The sequence below is a fragment of the Euprymna scolopes genome, chromosome 15 (genome assembly GCF_053919585.1).
Source record: "Euprymna scolopes isolate OS-2025 chromosome 15, ASM5391958v1, whole genome shotgun sequence".
Taxonomy (NCBI): Eukaryota; Metazoa; Mollusca; class Cephalopoda; order Sepiida; family Sepiolidae; genus Euprymna; species Euprymna scolopes.
This window is the reverse complement of record NC_136496.1, coordinates 129,572,987-129,597,882: the sequence shown is the minus strand read 5'-3', so window position 1 is coordinate 129,597,882 and position 24,896 is coordinate 129,572,987. Positions and strand designations below refer to the sequence as shown.

At 32.6% G+C, this 24,896-nt stretch overlaps 1 protein-coding gene across 3 annotated transcripts in view; it reads right to left on the bottom strand.

Moving 5' to 3' along the window:
• LOC145294135 (nesprin-1-like) overlaps positions 1-24,896 on the bottom strand; it is a 1,091,614-nt gene that overhangs the window by 241,200 nt on the left and 825,518 nt on the right. For all 3 annotated transcript variants that reach the window (XM_080141241.1, XM_080141242.1, XM_080141243.1), the window contains 3 exons: positions 22,455-22,760; positions 16,694-16,978; positions 8,958-9,593 (listed from right to left, as the gene is read on the bottom strand). In XM_080141241.1, the coding sequence (XP_079997367.1) occupies positions 8,958-9,593; positions 16,694-16,978; positions 22,455-22,760 (1,227 nt within the window). The remainder of the gene's footprint in view (positions 1-8,957; positions 9,594-16,693; positions 16,979-22,454; positions 22,761-24,896) is intronic.

Here is a 24,896-nt window from a genome sequence, read left to right as displayed (position 1 = left end):
GAGAAAATATTATTGTACATAAATGCACTATACACCTGAAGAAGGCCGGAGCGTACATCGGCTAAAACGGGTTATTAACATATCAACATTCACGAGTACAACAATCCAAAGAAAACGATGTAAATAAGAAATGACTCATAGCAAAAACTTCAGACAAAAGAAATCCGATGTTGGCCAGCGGAATATCAGGACATGCGGACCATTTTAGAGGTAATTAGTTTTATCTATTTACGTTTTAAAAACATGATCTTAATCTGTTTCATGTTTTATATATTTTATCTATCTATATATTTATAAAAGTGAACGTGTGTGTATGTGTGTCTGTCTGTGTACATTTTCCTTCGCAATTACTCTGTCAATTTTAAGTCTACAGACCCGAAATTTGATATATAGGGTACTGAGATTTGGAAAAATCTATGTGATCGGTTTTCGGCCAGAAATTTAGCTATTAAGGGGTCAAAGTTCAACGATTTGACCTTTGAGAACTCTACCAAACTCCTCCGCCAATTTTGGGTTTAAACACTTGAAATATTAGATATAGTTTCCTTGGACATGGATTTAACTTAATAACTCGATTTGAGCACAAAAGAATAAATGTTAAGGGGTCATAATAGGGGTCAAAGTTTAAAAAATTTACCTTTTTTATTTTTGCTCAACATACACTTCCAAAGACCCGAGCAACACCGGGCACACATGCTAGTTATATAGATAAACGACTTTGTGTGTCTGTCTGTTTGTGTGCAGAACGGCCCTTACCAAATTACTCGGTCAATTTTTGGTCGACAGACTTGAAACTTGGCAATATCATAATCTATAGAGAATAGGCGTTATAATAATACGAAATCTGCATAAATTAAAATATCATATTTAAGCGTATTTTACGACCGGGCAACGTCGGACGACCTGCTTATATACATCATATATACATCATATATATATATATATATATATATATATATATATATATATATATACACACACACGTAAGATTTGTTGGTGCAGTTTTTTTTTTTATTGATATTAACAACTTCGAAACGCTATTATTTTTATTTTTTTGCTACCTTAGCTATTTTTTTTTTAAGAGCTATAAGCTCTTCTTGTTACTCATATGAATGAGTCGCCCCATTATTTTTTAGGGGACGTATTTATATTAGTTATTATTAAATATCATTGCGTGCATAAAAGGTATACCTATGGACATGTTAATATCACTAAAAAAAAAAAAACGCCAACCACAAATCTTAAATTTAATAGTACATATATATAACATCGAACTTGTCTGCTGAAGTGAGTGGATTTTCTTCTGAACAAAAATCTACTTAAAAAATCAATTTGATGCATGAAAGTTGTTCAATAGTTTTGACTGTCATTCGCATGATTGAAAGTGTATCGAAGTTTACGATGGGGTGGGAGGGGATGTATTTTGCAGTATCACAGCAAAAAACGAGTTTGTTTTTACAATGCAAATAATAAATATTAGTTTGAAAGAATAAACAATAAAAAACAATGCAGCAGACATAAAAAAAAGTGCAATTCATAAAAAAGGCAATGTGCAAACAGAATGAAGATTGGTTATTTCAAAAGCAATTGGAATATTCCGGTCGATGAGTCTGCAGCAGATAGTCAGCAGAGAGGAGACGAAGACAATAAAGAAAGTAAAAGAAAAAAGAAAAAAGATAATAAAAAGCAGGAAAAGAAAAAAAGAAACAGATAAAGAAAAGAGGAAAAATAGAAGAAAAAGACGAAGAAAAAAAGAAAAGGAATACAAAAGAAGAAAAAAGAAAAACGAAAAGAAAAAGAAATAGAAGTGAGATAGAGAAGATGAATGAAAATGGAGATAAAAACGATAGAATAAAATAAAAAACGATTAAATAAATGAAAAGAAACAAAAGTAAAAGAGGAAAGAATATAAAATAAAAATAAAAAGCATGAAAGAAAATAAAATATAAAAATGAAAGAAAAAACATAAAAGACAAAATTGAAGAATAAAATTAAAATATATGAAAAAAGATAAAAGGTTATGAAAGAAAACTTTTCAAAGGAAACAAGATATAAGCAAAATAAAAAAAAACAAGTCAATAAAAAAATAAAGAAAAAAGAAAAGAAACAAAAAATAAAATGAAAGAAAAAAGTTGAAAAAATTTAAAAAGGTAAAAAAAGGAAAAAAATTGAAAATAAAACAGATAAAAAAGATTGAAAAAAGATAAAAAAAGATTGAAAAAAATTTAAAAAAAAGATAAAATGATTAAAAAAAGATTAAAAGATTAAAAAAAGATAAAAAAAAAGATTGAAAAAAAGATTAAAAAAAGATAAAAAGATTTAAAAAAGGATAAAAAAAGATTTTTAAAAAATAAAAAAGATTGAAAAAAGATTAAAACAAAAAGGTTGATAAAAATAGGGACAAAAAGAAAAAGATTAAAATTTTCATAGAATCCAAAAATTTTTATAAACAACTCACTTCATTTTTGATTCGAATGAAGAAAATGGCTGAGATGGTGGCATCTGTTCTAATATTAACTCTCAGCGTTTGTTTTTAACAGAATTGTTTTTGTTGTTTTTTTTTTTTTAGGAAAAACAGCATATTTAATCAGAATTTCTATGATAACAAAAATGACCTTCAATTAAGAGGAAAATAAATTTGAATTAACTTGGCTACCATGTTCTGAAAATTACTGTAATGATGTAGACTGACCCATTTAGTTTAATGATTAGAGAGTTTGCTTATGGGCCGGGAGATAGGGTTTCACTCCTCAGTTGAATCTTATTGGGAACTCGAAAAATGATACTCTCTTGCTGGATATTACACGGAGGGGATCAAGGACAAGTGGAGTAATGCTGAGAAAGGAGTGGGGCCTTTCCCTGCTTTTGAGTTGCCTTTAATTATGGTCGATCACTTTACTTTTTTTTATATATTAACTCTCTAAAATTTGTAAAACAGGATATTTTAACGTAATCACTTGTGTCATTCGAACTACTGGTCTCATCTTGCATGTTATTCTTGCAACGTTTTGGTTGATGCAACCTCCGACCTTCTTCAGGTACATCTTGTTGAACTCGGGAATGTTTGTGTAAGACCTAGTAATCTGTATGAAATTTTGAACAGAACTGCTTCCTTAATCCATTGTGGTGGCTTGCAAGTACCGTTGGCATAACGGATGACAATTACAGTCTTCTGGAGGTTGAAGGTTCAATCCCAAGTGCGAGTAACAATAAGAATGCCATTATAAATCTATCAAGATTTCAACCTCATTATGGCTGCTGGAATGAGAGCAAACTACATCCCCCCCATGGATTAAGCAAAGAGTTCTAATCAAAATTCTGCACGGATTCCAAAGTTTGTTTTTTTTTTCACTCGGGAGTCACCACTTATCAAGGCCCGAAGGCCACTCGAGGATAAAGGTTAATGAATGTAAGGTAATAGTGTAGTAATCATTAATGATGTAAATTGGGTAGAATTTGATTATTTATGGGAATAGCTAAATAAGAACTCGTTTACATTGAACTTGAAGGCTACCATGTTGTATTCAACTGTGAAGCAAGCCAGCAGAACAATGTTCCACAGGTAGGCAGTTCTGAGAAAGAAGCATAGTTCATGGAATCTGCGTTTAGATTTAGGCACAGATAGAGAGTGGGGAAAATTATATATAGTGGTTGTAGCTAGTTGAGTGTTTTTTTGTGAAAGTTTGGTATGGGCAGACCATAGATTGGAGTTCAGTCAAGCACTTGCCATAAAAAAAAAACCCAAACAGCAGAGACAGGCTCACCTCTTCTGTGGGAAAGAGGTTGCCGGGAAGAGAAAAGAGCATCACGTATTAGGTTTTGAAGCTGGTTTTGAACTATATCAAGGCAGGATAGGGCGACAAAGATTCTAGAGTTTAAATGATCGCACTTGAATAAGAGTGGAAGTTAAATTGGCCAACATGTTGCACGAATAATATGGAAAATGCAAAGAGTAATCCAAATAATACAAATTCTGTGATAAAGAACGCGATAAAAAAAAAAAAAATTGGTTCGTAGGGGTCAAGTTATAAGTACTTTTGGGATCTTTGTATTGAATTAAAAATTCAGTGCTATCCAGGTGGGGAATTTTTCTTTTTACTCTAGTAAAGTCAATGTAAGGGCGATAACTTGAATTGTTGAGGAACAAAAAACAACAAAAAAAAGAGGATCTTTTTCTAAATTTTTAAATAAAGAAAAGAATACAATTTATTTTTGGCTATTCAAAAAAAAAAAAAAGACAACGTTTTATTTATTCCAATAAGAATTTAATATTTTTGAGAATTCATTAATTATTTTTGGAAATGCATTAATCCAAAGGCAATGCCAAATTTAAATGAAGAAATTTTTTCGTTTAAATGAGGAAAAGAAAACAACTACCGAAAGATTTCTTTAAAAAAATTATCAATTTATTTATTATAATAAAATTTGGAAAACAACAACTTCTTTATCGGCTAGATGAAACAAGCTTTACATTTTTAGGTGCTTCTATATTATAACAACGAAAAAAATATTGAATTTCAAGTAAAACAAATGGTACCTACATAATTGTCATGTCGCACACAATAACATATCCCAAAATATGGAAAACGATAAGGTGAAAAAATAATTATTAATGAAAAATAGTTTTTGATAAAGTTTAGATGAGAAATAAAATTTGTCCGACATTTTAAATTACGTTCATTACGTGACGTAAGCAACAGAACTTGATTATCTCCCCTGTCACTTCTCTCTTTTTTTTTTTGGTAAGCGTAATATAGTGATTTCGCTTCATTTTATAAATTTCTTGTTTCATAGTGAGTGCGAACAATAGCAGAGCATTTTTTTTTTATATTACTTCCAACTCATGGTTCACATTCGAAATGTCGACTTTTATAAGTTTTCAGATATGCTGACAATGAATATCACAGTTACATTAGTGGCTGATAAGTCGTTTACCAGATATGAAAACATTTGTTATCCAACGTAAAAGCTAATATAATCCCTGGTAGCTATTTTGTTTTCACAATGCGTGCAACTGGAGCAGACGACAAAGCAAATATTTTTCTAGATACATTTTTAGGTGCTTCTATATTAAAATAACGAAAAAAAAAATATTGAATTTCAAGTAAAACAAATGGTACCTACGTAATTATCATATTGCAAATAGTAACATATCCAAAAATTACAGTAAACGATTAGGTAGAAAAATAATTATTAATGAAAAATAGTTTTTGATAAAGTTTAGATGAGAAATAAAATTTGTCCGACATTTTAGATTACGTTCATTACGTGACGTAAGCAACAGAACTTAATTATTTCCCCTGTCACTTATCTCTTTTTTTTTAGTAAGCCTAATATAGTGATTTCGCTTCATTTTATAAATTTCTTTTTTCATTAATAATTATTTTTCTACCTCATTGTTTTTCGTAATTTTTGGATATGTTCCTACTCGAGACCTGATAATTACGTAGGTGTCATTTGTTTCACTTGAAATTCAATATTTTGTCGTTATTATAATAAAGAAGTGCCGATTTTTATTTTACTTAAGTGCAATTAATACCAATATCAAATTTAGACGAAAGAAAAAAAAGGAACAAGTATTTCTCCGCATTAAAGTCTGTGCCAGAGAACGATATGTTTAAAAGGATTTTTGTCGGTTAATTGATAATTAACATGGTTTAATTGTTTGGCCATTTTTTATTATAGACAACAAAACTGAAAAGTAGTAAAAAAACAAAACAAAAAAAACAAAACAAATATATAGCAAATAGATATTATCAATGGCAAGCTGGATATGTTTTTAGAGTTTTAACTTATTTTTAAGCGTTTATTTAGTTCCGAGTGTTAAGTTGGAACAAGAAAAAATGGCTAGCATGAGATGTATGCATCTCGAGAGTCTCGATAATCGTTAAAAAATCGAAAATGAAACAAAATACTGGTAGAAACCCACCCAATAAATGTTATCGTAACATTGAGGTTTCTACCAGCGTTAGTGTTAGCTGGAGAAAAAGAAAGAAAAGGACGAGTAAAATAAATGAAAAGGAAGAGAGATAGAGTGAATGCAATAGGAAATAGAAAAGATGATAGAGAAGAACAAAGAAAGAGAGAGAAGAAAGGAGAGAGACGGAGAGAGAGGGAGAAAATAGAGACGGTTTAAAGAAGAGAAAAACGAAAGGAAAAGAAAAGTGAAAAACTGGACGAGAAAAAGAAAAAATGAAAAAAGAAACGAAAACAAAGGAAGGAAAAGATGAAAAATAAAGAAAAAAGAAACGAAAACAAAGGAAGGAAAAGATGAAAAATAAAGAAAAAAGAAACGAAAACAAAGGAAGGAAAAGATGAAAAATAAAGAAAAAAAACGGAAAAAAAGGAAGGAAAAGATGAAAAATAAAGAAAAAAGAAACGAAAACAAAGGAAAAGATGAAAAATAAAGAAAAAAGAAACGAAAAAAAGGAAGGAAAAGATGAAAAATAAAGAAAAAAAAACGAAAACAAAGGAAGGAAAAGATGAAAAATAAAGAAAAAAGAAACGGAAAAAAAGATGAAACAATGTGAAAAAGTGAAAAAAAGTTTAAATAAAAAAGAAAAAGATGAAAGAAAAGACGAAAATAGAAAATAAGACGAAATAGTAAAAAAAAAAAGGAATATTTAAAAAGAAAAAAATTCGATAGAAAAATGATATTTCTTTTGACTTCGAATCTTTATGTAATATTTTTGTTGAAAACATTTTTTTGCATCTTAAAACGAAATAAAATTTATACACTTTTTAAAGCTGATCATGTTTCACCAATTCGAAAATATGCACTACAAAGCAAAATACCGATGAAGCCCCAAGAGATTCCATTGTTAATAGTCAGAACAATCAGAAGCACCAAACGCGTGTACATTTCCAACTCATAAGGTTCTGGTCCAAAGAAACATTTTCAAGATCAAGATATTTATCCAGTATATAACCCTATCCTGGCAATTTGGCCTCGGCATCTTCCGGCAGGTTACGTAAGTAGACGAAAGATGCCAAATCAAAGACTACCAGACTTTTCAAGTTTAAGAATGGCTTTCTATGTATGTAAATTTTTTTTTGATTTAATGAATTAAAACGTCAATGCCATCTACCGTCAGAGCAATGAAAACATTGCCACACCCATAGTAATCTGTTGCAGGGAGCAAGAGCCAGCACCAGACCAAGAGAGACACCTCCGAAATGAGGGGTGCCGTCGTGCCAGTACAATCAGTCGAGGATAAGGCACCAAAACTGGCTGGCATGGTATCCTCCTACTGATGTCGCAATTCTTGTGGGTGATGCTGGTGACGAAGCACCATAAAAAGTGTTATCCTCCTTCCACGCTTTCATTAAAACTTATCTTTTGACAGCCGATTAGATAATTGCTTCAGCATCTGTTTACATAACCTTCTGGAAGATGCTGATGCAAAGTTTCCGGAAATTGCGTTATAAGTACCAAGAATAAAACTAGTTTTGCAACATTGCATCCTTTTTATTCGAACAATAGTTCTCTTCCTTGATGTCCATTTTTCAACTAAATTTCAAGCGATGTGGATTTAGTCAGGTGTGTTGCTCAATCATTCTAACAGGATTCTAATTTTTTAAACGGAGAGAAAATATCAGTGTAGCCAACTTTAGAAGTTTAATTTAATTTCTTACAACAGGCTCAACTTATCAGGACTTAATAATTATTATTTCTGTTCTATATTCGTCAGTATGGAATGGCATAACTGTATTGTTCATATATATGGAATGGCATAACTGTATTGTTCATATATATGGAATGGCATAACTGTATTGTTCATATATATGGAATGGCATAACTGTATTGTTCATATATATGGAATGGCATAACTGTATTGTTCATATATATGGAATGGCATAACTGTATTGTTCATATATATGGAATGGCATAACTGTATTGTTCATATATATGGAATGGCATAACTGCATTGTTCATATATATGGAATGGCATAACTGTATTGTTCATATATATGGAATGGCATAACTGTATTGTTCATATATATGGAATGGCATAACTGTATTGATCATATATATGGAATGGCATAACTGTATTGTTCATATATATGGAATGGCATAACTGTATTGTTCATATATATGGAATGGCATAACTGTATTGTTCATATATATGGAATGGCATAACTGTATTGATTGGTTTTAGAGATGTAGCTGTTCCTATTTACTTGCCTCCTCACAAGAGCAAAGTTAGACACAAGGTCGGTTTTTAATATGGGAAATTCCAGCTCCCCAAATGGGGCACTCTAGATAGGAACAAAAATAAAAATTGCCCCAGTCACGAAGGATCCCTCATCTACTGACCAAGGGCAGAAAAGGTGAAGCACAGCACCAGAACAGATACTACACTGATCTTGTCCTGAAAGTAGACTGTTTACATGCATATCCACTATTCCATAGTAAATATTTCATTTTGTCTGAAATTTAATTTCATGGTTAAAATCATATTTATAATGCAACATATTTAAGAACAGGTCCATGCAATTTGCATCAACCACGTAATATCCAAAACAGATTTTTTTTTTTAAACTCACTTTCACCCTTAACAATGCATATCGTCACTTCGAGATAAGTGGCTACTATTTGGGAGCATGCTTAAGAAAGATTAACAAGATGTTGGTTTACATTACATTTAAACTTCTGCATATCCGTACAGTTAGGGAAGCAGATAGCAGGAAGAGAATTCCAAAGTCTAGCTGTTCGAGGGAAGAAACTATTAGAGTAGAAAGTTTTCTGGGATTTAGGGACCTCAACAGTGAAGGGGTGTGATTTTGTTGCTAAGCGGGTTTGTTGGGGATATGTACGTTGAGGAGGCACAAGTTTTTCTTTGTAAAATTCCACAATAATTGAAAATGTCCCTTTAGCGTCATCACCTTATGGATTGAAGATGTTAAGGATAAGTAGATGAATCAAAAAACAAATTTCTGTCTGCGAATATAGTTACCAAGTTAGGAAGTTTAAAACGATTCTGCCGGATTACAAACTTTGCTGAAGGTCGATCAGAATAATTCTGACGCAAACTCCCGCTAATGTCTGGGAGCGATTTGCTCATTAAACCAATGTCTGATGTTGCAGCTTGGGAAGTCAAGTTGAACAGTTGACGCCGAACACCAAGTCTTTGATTCCTATACCAATCTGAACTTCTTGGAAATTTAACTCCTCGACCGTAAAATGAAGGTGACCCTCGGGTTTGGAACAGCATTTTCGTCCTTTTACTTTGAGTTTGGTTATAAACTTTGCTTTGGTTTGAACTGTATTCAATGGGTTGGCACACGGTTTTGTCTAGTTCATCGAAGGAGTTTGAAACAACCAAGTTTGATGGAGACTGGCTTATTTCCGAGAGAGTGTCAGACAAGAACGGATAGTTATCAAAATCGGTAGAAAATGACACTCCACTGTCCTTCAGAATTTTCTTCTCCGGAGTAGAGGTTGATATCTGTGGTTCCCCGTGTGACTGAATTGGAAAATACTGTCCATAGATTACAGATTGCCTGTCAATGGCCATCTTGGATAGTTGCCTGTTTTTCTCTTCCAGCTTCTCAAGCCTTTCTCTGTTGTGCTTTAATTGGTTGAAGACGGCCTGAAAACAAATAGCGGCAACACAACCGGGGAATGAGTCAGACATGTGGGTTAGAAACATGCAAATGAAAAAGACGAAAGTGAAACATTCTTTGGTAATCAAACATATTTTGCCCTCTTCAAACTATAATGAGAAGCACTAAGATCACCCTCTATGCTATCATTCTGTAGATTTTGTTGTGTTAATACAGGTTTATTGTTTTATTAATAAGGAATCACCATTTATGAAGGCCAAAAGCTATTCGAGGATAATGGTTAATGAAATAGATGGATTGCCGGTTTCATTATCACCATCTGTGGTTCAACATCTGCTTTGCAGGTTAACACGCATTGCATGGTTTTAAGAAATTAACTTTCAAACTAAACTATCTCTAACAAGGATTTATTAATCTTTCTTCCAGGTATATTTTTGTCATTTCTTGCCATATCTTCCTTGTGAACTGGACCTGTTATCTCAACTGCTCTACATCTATTAACCCAAGAACTTTCATCTATTCTTTCAACATGGCCATAACATTTCCCTATACTATCCAAACTTAATTTTCCTCGGAGATCAACTGCTCTAAGCATGTCTTAAGAAACTCACATTACACATTTATCATATTATTCTCATATCATTTCATTCCATGCAACGCATGTCCTCAATCCTCACTGATCAGGTTTCACATCCATACATCATCATACTGTTCACACATGCCTGATAGACTCTTCTGTTGTTCAACAATGGTAATTCTCAGCTGGTTAGTAATGGCAGAAGTTTTCTGATATTACTCCATCGACTCCTGATTCTTGCAATCACTCGAGCACCTGCTCCTCCCTGTGATCCAAAGCTATTACAAAGGTAACAAACCTTCTCAACAGTTTCAATAACTTTGCTGTCCAGATAAATTTTCTCCACATCTGAGTTCTCATCCATCTCCATTGCTTTACACTTTTTGCATATAAACTGATTATCATCTCTCAGCCTGTAATTCTATTTAATGTTTGATGATGAAGAATATGAGAGGATTCGAAAGGACAAATCGAATGAACAAACTTTAATTGTTTATCACAAGTGTTTGTTGACATTGGAATTGGAGTTAAATGTCTTCTTTGCAAGGGGAAAAATGTTTTAAAAAATTAATATATAATTATAATATTAAAATTATTCGATAACCATTTTTTTATTTTAATATTTGTAAAAAAAAAAAAAATAAATAAAGCATTACCTCCCTTGTTTAAAACTTATTTTGATCGAATGTTGATAGACATAAAATGTTATTTTTTTTTGTAGATCAGGAGGACTTCCCAAATTAGATTTGTTTATCTTTCAGAATTGAATTATCAATTGCATTATTTGGACTATTGTTCTCATCTTAAGTTTTTTTCTCACAACGTTTCAGTCGATGTAACCTCCAGTATTCTTCAGGCATAGTTTGTCGAACTCAGAAATCTACACAAAATTTCAAACAATTTATTTAATCCACAGGTGTAGCATACTCTTGTCCCATCAACTATGAGTGGATAAAAATCCTAAATTATTCACAATTATGTTCCGAGTACCGCCTTTGAGGATTGAACTTTCAGCTTCCAGAAGAATGTCACTTATAATTGGATTTTACCAAATACTTTATCTGTTACATCATGGGTCCTTTCAACAAAGATTCCAGAGTTCGTCAAGATACACCTGAAGAAGGTCGGAGGTTACATCAGCTAAAACGTTGTGAGAATAACACTCAAGATGAGAACAGTAATTCAAATAATACAAATGTTTTACGTTTGGGTTATTTAATGTCCCTATTATTTGCCTCCCCACAAGGGCAAGGGTAGAGATAAGTTTGGTTTTTAATGTGGGGGAAATACAACTCTCCAGAAAAAGGCACTTTGGATTGACACATTGCCTCAGTCTAGAAGAGGAAGTGCAGTACCAGAATAAATATCACATTTTCCTCCTAGCAATGTTTTATTACAATAACTATTGTAAACAATCCGTTCATACGATTAGTTGAACATAAGTTGCTGTTTTATTCTAATGTTGTATATTAACACTCCCGAAGTATTGCTGCATGATTTGAGCAAAAAGATTTATCATTATTATCGTAGTTGAATCAGATTTGTTATAAAGACAAAAAAAAAAAATGCAATTCAAGGACAAATATGGTTAAATGACGTTTTATGAATTAAACTTGACTAGATTCTATAAACAATAACGAGAAGGAATTTTAGATAAATAAAAACAAATATGTTTTCATAACTAGCACAAAATAATTTTAAAATAAGTCTGACCTCTAGCAGTCTGACATAAATGTCACTTAAGATGACGTGGATATGAGGAGTGAACTTGAAAAGGCATGTATCAGTTAGTCAAGAGTTGGGCGTCAGAAAGAGCAGATCGAGCCGAGAAGTTGGGAAGAAGACACTGTGGAGGTCAAGATCAAAATGTGAAGTCAAAGTGTTGCTATCTCCGAAATGTTGACACGGTGTGTGAATAAATGTTATATAAAATATAACTTTGTTTGACGTTATCTTTCGGAGAAACAGGTTGTGAATTCGTCCCGGTTGTTACAGCCATGTTAAATGTTTACCGACTCCATCTATTATATAGACTGTTGTTATTATATACACTCCTCTTCTTCTCCACCAAAGAACATTTGTCTAACTCTCTCTATCAATAAAACATTGTCTCCTCTTGTCGTTTGAAGTCCCCTTCATATACAAGTATTTGTTATCCGTTCAAAATAACACGTCAATATGTCCACGCCATCGTTTCAGTCCAGCTAAAGCAAAACATTGTTCATCATAAAAGTTATATACACCCTATCTGTCTGTTTATATACACCAACATTTATTCATCGATAATTTGATATGTCACTATTCAACACTTGAAAATGAGTTAAATACTCTTTTTAAACGTAAAGACTCATATGACCTGTGTTCATCCGAATGATCTGAGCCACTCACTAATGATAGAACATTCGTCAGAACTTGATAATACTTCGAGCAATGTGATTTAGTTGCCTGCTTTAATATAATTTAAACTCCTGCGACTGATTTTCATCCCAGATTTACAAATTGTTACTTAAGTGTCTTGTAATTTTTAACACCTAAAACCAGGCTGCACTACAATTGCTCAGATCTGTTTTACTTGCGCTAAAATAAATGGTTCTCTTCTTGAGGAAGCCCATTTGTTTTGATAACTGGCTTTTCTTCTAGATTAAAAATAGGAGATTTACATCCAATCATTGCTGGAAAATTGGTCAGATTATTCTACCACCCCAGAAAGTGTATGATGCAATCTTGGACTTATAGAATGCCATAAAATGAGATGCCAACACTTTTTATTAAGGTAAGATATTTTCATCTATGCAGGAACGGAGAAATACCTGATTACCCATCTTGGTGAGATGGACCTGTAGATCTTACCAGGTCATCCATCTAGGAAAAGAAAAACTGATAAAAAACCGCGGGGGGGGGTCCTCCCCAGTTCTGCTCAAAAACCTTCCTAGAGCTGGTGGTTCAAGCAAATTCTCCGGTTTGCAAACCTGAATTGCTTAAGGAGTAGATAGGCTCTGCCTATCGCCTGGTTTTCACACTCCTTCTTTGTCTATTAGCCAAGTGCAGAGATACAATATCAGGGAATCACCAAAGTAACCCTGTATTTACATCCAATCCATTGCTAGAAAATTGGTCGGATTATTCTACTAACCCAGAAAGTATATGAGCTCTGACGCAATCCTCTACCTGTATAAAAAACACATACGCCATAAATGGAGATGCCAACACTTTTTATTGCCTTTATAGAGTACGAAACCAACTTTTGCAATCTAGTGAGGATTGATCTTTTCTCTTTCTTAGTGTTCCTTTCTCTTCTCTATCGTTATTTCCATGAAAAATTTAATTTCTAGTTCCTTTCTGTATAACATTCACAACAAGAATTTATTTTCTACAAAGAACTTTCCGGCAGAATTTCCATGAACAGAGTTTCTCTCCAAAAACTTTCCATCCTTAGAATACATTGCCATTGGACTGCTTCCATGAAGACTACAATATGGCAACTTTCAAAACCAATACCAACAAATACTCATTGTGCCGTCTTCTTCAATAATTATATTTTCTCCATTTCAATCCTCTCAAAATATTAGTCATCATTCAACAGGCACTATCATTAACCTCTTATCCTCGAGTGGATTTTGGCCTTGATAAGTGGTGACGTATTAGTATATAACAATTACACACACGTAATCCAATAATGTATATCTTCAAACCTCATTGGCCAGATTTCACTTCAACACACCATTCCACTGCATATACACATACTTAATAAACTCTTCTCTTGATCAACAATGTTAACATTCTGTTGGTTAAGGTTATCCTCGGAATATAATTTCTCCACGTCTGACTTCTCATCCATCTCCATTGTCTTACACTTTTTCTACATAAATTGGTTATCTACTAATACGATTGTAATGCAAATATAATTGTAATAAGATTAATCTATAATAAATAGGATCAAACTATTTGGTGTTATTTTGCTAATGTTTATTCGTAATCTAATATAAACATCTAACACATGATGACTTCCATCTTCATCTCACCGACATTTATGATTATCACTGGTTCTTGAAGACTTTCACACTCTCTTCACCAACACTTTTACAATTAGTACTGATTTTTTTACATTAATATTGTCAATTGTGTGTTGAACATGAATGTTATATCTGATAAGAAAATGAGTCAATCATGCAAATAATGTTTTTAAAATATAATAGCAAGTATCTTTCAGCATGCAAAATATCAAAAAAAAAAATATCAAAAGGAAAAAAAACCTGCACATATTTTTTTCAACAATTCCATCAACAATGAAATGTCAACATATAAGGATAAACAAACGTATAAAATTTAAAACCAACAGCTGCATTTTGATTAGAGTTGATGAGTATACGTATGATTTTTTCACTATTTAAATTAGTTTCAAATATGAGTATACACATAAACATCGCCTTGAAACAGTTGTAAACAAATTTAATTTGTTTACAACTGTTTCAAGAAATCTTTATTTTAATTTGTACAATAAAACAATTATTTTTAAACATCCGATCTTATAAGAATAGAATTGTCATAATATCCAGAAATAAAAACAAACACATAACAATGTCCAAATAAATTGCATTTTCATCATAAATGAAGTAAAAAATGCAATTGTCAAATATGTCGGTATATATATATATATATATATATATATATATATATATATATATATATATATATATATATATGTCTTGGAAGTTTCTTAAAAACCTTTAAAACTATAATAGAAAAAAATCTCCTTCGTTGGAAAATTATTTTATCTGTAAGTCAATTAATTTCTCGTATCGCTGAATCGTTTTACTTGCATGAACAAACAATAGTACCAATGTTCTTAAAGGGATCATCAGTTGTTTACCATGAAACACTGTTTCGGGGATTTAAAAACAAAACAGTATCTTAAATCATGGCTCACTAGTAGTGTTGATTAAACACCACTTCCTTCAAAACACATGAACAAAAATAATTTTAATACTGGATCTACTTTATATATATATAGTGTGTGTGTGTGTGTGTGTGTGTGTGTATTGAGCTTTTTTATTCGGTTTGGATTAAATTTTCTATATGTAAATGCTGTTGTTTATATTAGTTTGAAGTTTACCATTTCGTATATCAGGTAAACACTACATCCCTTAAATTTCATTAATATATATATAATATATATATATATATATATATATATATATATATATATATATATAGGGTGGCCACAAAGTCACGCACCAATGTTAATATTTATTTTTTATTAATATAATTTTGAATAAATGTTACTACTATAAATTTTTTAATTTTTTAACTTTTTAAATTAACATTGGTGCGTGACTTTGTGGCCACCCTGTATATATTAGTCATCCACATACAGTACTGTTTCGCCGTTTCACAGCTCATCAGTGCGGCTAGACAGGCAAATACCTCAAGCCAGGTCGAAACTCGACTGCCGAAATGACAGTCAAGGCTTCTCACCATTGTGCTATACGGCTGATGCTGCGTGGGTAATGAATTAACGATGTTTTGACATTGTCCAAATACTTCCGCTCGATTTGTTTACATAGATATATCATAATTTAGTAATTTAAATTTTATGATGTGAAATGGTTAAATTTAATACAAAGAATACATTTCAATAAGTATATCTCTTTAACCTATAGGTTTTCGATTTTTACCTATTTCCTCAGAGAAAAAATATTAGGAAATATTATAAATGGTTTATATGTAATTTGCTAAAAACAATAAACATAAAAAATCATAATTAAAATTTTTTAAAGTTTTTAAATCACAAAGTAAGGGAAATTATATATTGGTTCAAAATGAAAAGGATATTGAATTTCATATCTAAATTGTTTGGTAAATCCCGAAGTGAGAATTTTTGGTAGCAGTGAGGTAAAAAGGATGCAATGCATATCTTGATTCTTCCACGGCACAAGGTAACAATCCGAAGTAGGAATTTACTGAATATCCCAGAGAAACCAAAGAACTATGCCAACTTCAGATTGTTTTTATCTTTTAAATAAGTATCATTAATCTCACATACTTGACACAGTCCCGAGTTGGTGTCATACCAAGATGCATCCTCGACACTCAATCCGACAGAGTCTGGATTATCTTTGAGTAAGATATGACATTATATCTATCAGTCTGAGGATAGTTTCGTGCAATTCTAGGAGGTCCATCCTCCCATGCTTTATCTTGAGAGATCGTTAGCTTTTTGCTAATCGTTTGAGCTGCCCTTAACAGAAAAATGATGATGAGGCTGCTCAAACATTTTTGTAGGTCAAGGTGACACTACTAGTGTGCTGAGTTTTCCAAAGCCTACCTGAACTTGTATCTAACCTTCTAAAGAGGTAAACGTCTACTGTCTTGAATGATGTAACAGAACTCTAGGTTTCAATCTGGTCAGTTGGGTTTTAAATCATTGCTTGGGTGATGCATAGAAATGTGCTTTCAGTATTTAAACTAATGAGAGGTTACATATAAACATAAAATATACAACAATCTGATTTCACATGCAAGTAAAAACTTAAAAAAAGAAATACAAACCGCGTTTTCTGCAAAATCATAGCGCAGTAGGTTAGGGTCGCTGCCGGTAGGGAAAGTCTGGTTTAATTGGTCATGCTTCAACTGTTGTATCTCCATCTTGTTTGTTTCCTCTTGCTTGAAAGCATCCAGCAGCCAGCGCTGGTGTTCTTCAGCACAGCTGTGTAGTTCCTCAATTAGGATCACATATTCCGGGTGCTGGAATCCGGTCTTGAGCATCTGGCTAGGGAGCTGCTTCATGAGGTTGTCGGTCTTGGTCTTTTGCCTCTCAATGTCATCTAGCATTTTCTTTAAAAAACAAAACAAAAAAACAATAAAATATTACGTATTAATATTCTGAAGATCTGAATAAAATCATTCAATGTCATCAAAGTTAATATTTGAAAGCGACATCCATGTAATATTCGGTTTCATACAAGTCAGCAAAACTGGATAAAACGACAATATTGATCATCACGAGTCGCATTTTCTGCTTGGTGCAGATTGCGAACACACATGACTCATTTTTCACCATTCCCTCTGATCCAGGGCAAGTTGGTTAATGGATGGCCAACTGTTGAGAGATGTCCAATCAAAAACATTTTCTCTTCATCTTCTCTTTGGTTTTCTTATGCCTCTTTTGCCTTCTAACATATCTTCAAAGCATAACTTTGACGTATCAGTGGTTGATCATTTGACATGGCCAAAAAGTTTAAGGGTTTTACTTTTGATTTTATCAAATAGGGAGTAGGGATGTAGTTTTATGAAGAGTGGATAATTTTTTTTTTTTGATCAGGTAATGTCCCGTAAAGAAACGCATTACGCGATTTTGAAACACCTCAATGCGATTGGCTAGTTGTTTAGTCCATGTGATACAATCAAGGCCATATAAAAGTACTCTTTTGATATTTATAGATGATTTCAATACCCGTGTCAGTGGCTTACATTTCACATATCAGAATTGTGTTGGTAAACTCACCATCGACTCCAGTAATATTAGAGATGAACGGCTGGCTAGTTTTTGTTCTGCTAATAACATTTATCTAATTAATACTTTCTTTCAGAACTGTAAGCTTCATAGTTGGAATCATCCCAACAGTAAGAGTAAAGGTCAACTCGATTTTATTCTTTCTCTTAATAAGTTTAATCAAAACGTCACAAATGCGTTGGTTTTAAATACCCCAAACTAATCAGACAATATTGAAGAATTTAGTAATTATCAATTAAATGTTTACAAACGTATTGTATTGAATCAAACATAGTATGGTGCCATATTTTATTTTTATATTTATATTTCGAGGTATCACCTCCTATAAAAATGAAAAATCTCTATTCAATTGAGAAAGTATTTCGTCTAGCTGAAATGATTATTCTGTACGGAAACTATGGCAAATATTTTCCTAGAATCATGAATATATATATATATATATATATATATATATATATATATATATATATATGTGTGTGTGTGTGTGTGTGTGTGTGTAAAAATGGTTAAAATATTCCAACGAGAGAAAAGACGTATATTTAAATAAATGTGTTGGGTTTTTATACTCTTGTTTTAATTTGATTTAATATAATCATTTTTCTAATCATTGAAATAGGTTTAACGCGTTTCGGACGATTTCTGACGGTAAATCCTCCGAATGGCCTTAATAAAAAAACTTTTGCCACAACATTTATGAGGGGACATCAGAAATCGTCCTAAACGCGAACTTATTTCAATATTGGAAAAATTAATATATCAAACCAAATCAAAAACATACACAATATATATATATATATATATATATATATATATATATATATACTAGCAGGGAGAGCCGACGTTGCCTGGGATCGAATGATGATCAACAAATGTTTCAAACTCCCATATGTTTATTGTCATAGAAATCAGTGAAATCGTCCATTTTTCAATCAAATCGATTGCCTGCTCGAGTTCAAGACACATCGAGGTGCACTGAGATGAATCTTCACATGCTGTGACTTAGTCCAGAATAAATTGTAGTCTATATTGCACTGTAGAGAGCCTACTGTTGATTTTATAAAAAATATTGTGGTGTATAATGGCTTGAATTAAATTTTAAAATGAAAAATCAAGTATCATGGTGAAATTGTGTTCTAAACAGAAACATTCATTTTGAACGCGCCCCTGTCATATCAAAGAAGCTACTGTTGATTTTATATGTCGGGCCTTTCGGTTTGTGTGGTAATAAAACTTCTCAAATGCGCTTGTGTTGTTAAGTCTATAAGGTGTTACTTTTGGTCAAAATCACCTGTTCCTTCTTTCATTAGATGTTTTCTTTTATTAATACTTATTGAAGATATTCCAATACAGAACCTATCTAAAAACACTGCCAGGCAAATAAAGTACTTTCCTGCGAAATTTAATAAAAATCGGCCTAGTATATGAACGAACACACACAAAGTATCTTATATATATATATATATATATAGTCATCCACAAATAGACTGTTCCGCTGTATCACAACTCTTCAGTGTGGTTATATATATATATTATAAATATTAATAATTATATTTATACCTACAGACACTAGCGTTTCATGCTTTCGCAATCATCAGTGCAGGAAGTGGCAATTACTACTGGTTAAGAGATTCGAACTCAGCTACAAAGTCGCCTTTGACTTAATTTGCTAGGACGTTACCTTCAGGCCAGCATCAATTGCCACGAAAATTAAGGGAAATTAATTTATAGCTGGTATTTTTAAATTTTATATTTGTAGATTCGTTTTTTTATGTGATCATTTCCTCTTTGTAACTTTCAAGTGCTAGTTTGAATTGAATAAAAGTCACGAGTTTTTCTTTTTGAGTTATCACGGTGATAAACGTCTTAAAATCACATGGCAACCCTTTAAGAACCATGGTGATTAACAGACTGTTGCTAATAACTTCGTCAGACATTTTTAATGAATTTGCTGCTGTTTCGGCCCTTATAATATAATCTGCAATTGTCTCTGCTTCCGTATGTTTTAGAGATGTCAGTTCAGTATATAAAAAGGTAATTTTGAGTTTTCCTTTCGATAAATAATACTCTCTTAATATGTTCAATGCTTTGCAGCCATCGTCCAAGGCTTCTTGCATGACCAGAGGTAAACTTTTGTCATCTAAGCATTGATTCCGCAAAGAAAGTTGCATTCTTTTCAATAAACTCAGGTTTGTTTTTGTTTTCAGGTTGTGCCTGAATTACCTTATGTACCTTTTGGATTCATAAATATCCTAAAATTTTTACTTGCCACAATTCAAATTTTGATTCTGATCTATCGAAGTAAAGTCTTCTGTCGACTCTATAACCTCTTAAATTGGAAGCCATGTTTAATTTTAGAACAGTTTCCTATACAAGTCCTAGATATGAAGAATTTTCAGTCTGTCGCTATTCTGTACAGGTTCTGGACTTTATAAAATTGCAAACAAAGAGCAAAAGACCCTTCTTGTGTTGACACGAAAAAAATTACACTGGAATGCTAAAAGATTCAAATTTTATGGAGCATTTTTGGTTTCTGATTCGTTGATAACAGGACATGAATTAATTTGATTCGTCAGTTCCTACCAGCAGTATTTATAAATAGAATCTTTCAAGGGTTAGGGTTAGGGTTCTCCATTAAATATAAAAAATATTGCAATACTAATTATAATTATCATTACTGTTATTGTTGTTATCATTAATTTTTACTTATGTATTTCTTTTTATATATTGTTATCCTAAGGTAAAATTTATTTTGTGTATACATTTGCTATTCATTTCTACAGTTTAATAATTTTTGTTTTTTTATTTAAATTTAGGTTAGCTCATTTCTCATTCAGATATAGTCTACATAGGTCATCTACATGTACTAGCGTGTTGTACTATTTTCTGCTTTCTTTTAGCTCTCAGTTATATTATGCTAGGGAAGTCATATCTGCATAATGCATTTTGTTATTCGAGTTTTCTTTGACCTGGTAAGCAATGCTTTTGATTAGGCATTAATTTGTAGTGGGCAGAGCGCACGAGTTATATAGTTACAATTTTCCTGTTCATTATTAGTGTTTTTATTTTTATTACTATTTCTAATGATTATATTCTTGCACTTTTTTGTTGTTATGTTGCCAACTTTACTTACTAATTTTTTTATTCTTATTTTACTGCTCCAATTTATTATTATTATTATTATTATTATTATTATTATTATTATTATTATTATTATTATTATGTGATTTGATTATCATTTTTAAGTTTCCTCAGCAAATATAGGAGAGTTTTAGGTTGTTTTTATTAAAGATGTTGTGTAAGCGATTTATTACATAAAAGTGTTTTTCAATGAGAAATGAAATTTCTTGTCGAGTTTGATTTTTAGCATTTGATTATAAGGTGGTGTATACCAAATAATATTTCTTTTTCTTCTACTTAAAATTTCCTGTTATTAGTATTTGATTTTGACATTATGGTACACATTATTTTTTCGAGCTGTGTTGTAAATGTTGCTTGACTTTTTAAATACATTTTTGTTGCTAGAATTTTTGCTAATTCGACAATTGATAGAGTTAGGAATCTGTTTTATGATTGATGATAGATAGTTAGACTTTGGCTTTGCATATATTGGATTGCCGTTATCTTTTAAGTGTTTTTATTGAAGAAATTATTTTATGTTAGCCTTGTGCCTAACTTTTTCGTATTTATAAAATTTTTCCCCTTGATTTTGTTAGAATTCTTTTTCGTAGGATCAAAGAGTTCATCATTTTTGTTTTTGCCCATTAATTATTATTGATTAATACCGATCTTTTACATTTTTAATGATGTAGATTTCATCTTTATATATATCGGGATATATCTCAGTAAACTCCAGAGCTGTGTTGAAAAATTCTTTGGATATGGATGGATAGAAACCATGGTGTCAAATTGTAGGAAGGTGTATTTCTTTTTGTTTTCAATATTTTTAAACCAAGCAATTGATTCGGCAGTATTCGTTCACTAGGTTTATTCCAGGTGTTTTTTTATTTTCTAGAAAAGACTGTTCTATTAATTCTACTAATTTCGAGTTTGATTGGGTTAATGAAGCAAGTGTTAGGGTTATTAAAATTCGATCTATGGTTTTTAAACAAGATGTAGGCCTTCCTAGTTTTCATTTTACTATTTTTGTCGCTTTCCATATTTAATCATGTAGTAAAATAAATTCAATTGAGAGTGCTCAACAGTTTGAGGAGCTAAGTATTATTATTTCATGTATGTACATAACATTTTATGAATCTATTTTGAGTATTTACTTCAACAGTGCTCAGTACGTGAGTAGAGGTAGTAAGTTTTTAATATATGACAATTAAACTACACAAAATTTTCCGTGTTCCATCCTATTACGATTTGTCAGGTTATTGCATGAAATTTATGTTACCGTGTGGTTTTATATATTCATGTACTGCCGAGTTTGTTATTAATGCATCTATTTATTGCAGTCAATGGTTGTGCATTTATCAAGCAGAGGTTCACTTGAAATGTAATTCATACCTCTCTTTATTCATTATTGGAGGAAATGAAGCCATCTTTTGTGTTAGAAGATGGCCTAGTTTTAATCTGGATGTGTTCAGATATGTCGGCTTATATTGTTTTTATACTAATTTATTGTTTATTAATTATTGTGCAATTTTCCATATTTATTCTATTTTTTACACACCCACCTCTTCTCTTGCTACAAAGCCTCACAATCGTGAAACTCTTGCAAAAAATGATGCTAAAAAACAATAAAAAAAAAAGAGAATAAAAAAGGAGGAGGAAAAAAGATAACAAAGTAATTACCTTGTGCAGTAGCAAACGATCCTGAATTGTAAGGTTTGGTTCACTGAGTTGTTGGTTTTGTTTTGTCTGAATGAGGAATTCGTTCAAAGACATGAGATGACTTTCAAAGCTGCTGATTCTTACGTTAGCATCTCCCAAACTGGAAGAGAGATGATCAACTTTCCCGTTTAGATTAAAGAGACGCGGTGTAATGGCGGAAACTCGAACCAGTGGCTTGTCCACATCGCAGATTTGTTTTAAATGCTTCACTTTGCTGTTTAAGTGATTGGTTTGGATTTGGACCTCAGGCAGCTTTGACGAAAGTTCCTGGAAATAAAAATAAAGAATAAAAATGGAAAAGAAATAATTTATTGTTTTAACAAGTGGATCTATACTGCCGTGTAAAAGGTTTACGATGAAAATAGTTTGAAAAACTATGATAAAATACTTCAAATATGTTCATAATCTGTATATGTATTACCCATGGAAATGTTGTATTTGTCTGTATACAAGGGATGTTAGAAGAAACAGAGACCCCCCCCCCCACACACACTAAATTACGAAGTTGATTTTGTACCTTGTCATGACAGGAAAGAATGCTCTAAGCAGCACTTGTTCAGGATTGATTCATAAAATCAAACTTGTATATTTTAATAATCCGTCTCCTCTCGATCATAAAAAGAAAAGGTGATAAATGGTTGGTGATTTGATTTGCATATGTTATATTTAGGGCAGAACTGATATTACACTTTGATTCTAGTCCAAAGGCCATGAAACCGTATTTTACTTAGAGTTTCAAACCAAGTGTTGATGGAAAACAAAATGCTCTAAATTTCGACACCTCATTTCATCAGACTAATACTTTTTTGTTAAAAGGGAGTCACCACTTATCAAGGTCTGAAAGCCATTCGAGGATAAGGGTTAATGAATGTAAGGTGATAATGTTATATGGAAAAGGGTTGCCCCCTTTCCATGTAAATAAGAAGAATATTAAATAAGTGAAAATGAGATTACGATAAGCCTAGAATCGAACCCTGTAGGCAAAGTTAAGAAATGGGATGTTAGAAATTTAGTGTATTGTTAAATTCTATTAGAATAGTTAAATATTGTTTATATCAGAAAAAGAGTTGATTGTCCATTCGTTTAGAAATCGAAATATTAAAAATTTCAGCTAAAAGAATGAACAATGCAAATTAAAAATATATTGTTAAAAAATAAGTTAGAGTATAATTGAGGATTCTTTTGTTTGCCAAAAGTGTGTTTTGGACAAACATATGCATAGCCACGTGATAATTAGTCATGTTTTAAAAACACTTCTGACGTCATAGACAAAGGCAGATTCTCAATATAGGATCTAAGAGTTAGTTAGGCAGAAAGTTGAGAAGAGAGTCAGAAAGATGGTCAGTTGATGAGTTGGAGTCAGAGTCCCTTAGAGGCGAAGGGTAGAAGATTATCTATGTAGATACAAGTTGAATTCCTGACGTCATCGACCGGCCGATCAGATGAATAAAGAAGTCATCATTATGTTGTGTTGTCATCACGAACGAAAGGTAATTGTGTTTATCATCTTATAATGAACATTATGTAACCCTTCGAAGATTATGTATCTCCTCTGTGTTAAGAACTGTGCATCATACTGTAACGTGCATCCAGGAGATAAGCGCCCGCGTGTTTGCGTGTTGTGTGGGTACGTGGGAGAGACGGATGAGGGGAAAAAGACTTACCTCGAGACCAGCTCGGCGTTACCGACCAAAAATAGAAAAGAAGGACCAAGATGGCGACCGCCGTCTTTTGTAAAGTATGATGTCTCGCAAAGTCACACGAACTCTCGGAATATGCAAATTTAGCCGGCCTAGAACGACGATAAAAGCGGGTGAGGGGAAAGACGTGGGCAGTGACGATTGAGTTGGCTGGGGAATCGTGTGGCTGTTGCTTCTTGTGCCGTGTTGAGGATATCTTACCGTGTTAAAGAGAGAGTCGGGCGCCATCTTTAATTTTTCTTTACACTTTTTCGTTACAAGCTATTTCGGCCATTTGGCCTCTAGGACTATGACCGAGTCGAAATTTGACTTAAAGCTCATACCCGAGTTTGACGGGTCCACGTCCATCGTCGACTGGGTTGAAAGGGTCGAGCTGACGTGTGACCTTTGTGAGGTGAAAAGGGTACACACTGTAATTCCCCTGAGATTGGCTGGGGGTGCCTTGAGTGTATATCAGCAACTCAGTGCTGCCGAAAAGGGAGATGTCACCGCAATTAAAGCTGCGCTGTACAAGGCATTTGCCATGGATCCTTGTACGGCCTATGAAAAATTTGCTTCCCGAAAACTTCTACCGGAGGAAAGCGTGGACGTTTTCTTCGCTGAGTTAAAGAAACTCGCAGTTCTGTTCGGTGGAGGGGTGTCGGAGCAGGACGGTGTCCACGGAAGTCGGAATCCGCTAAGGAGTGTGTAACAACTCACCTTC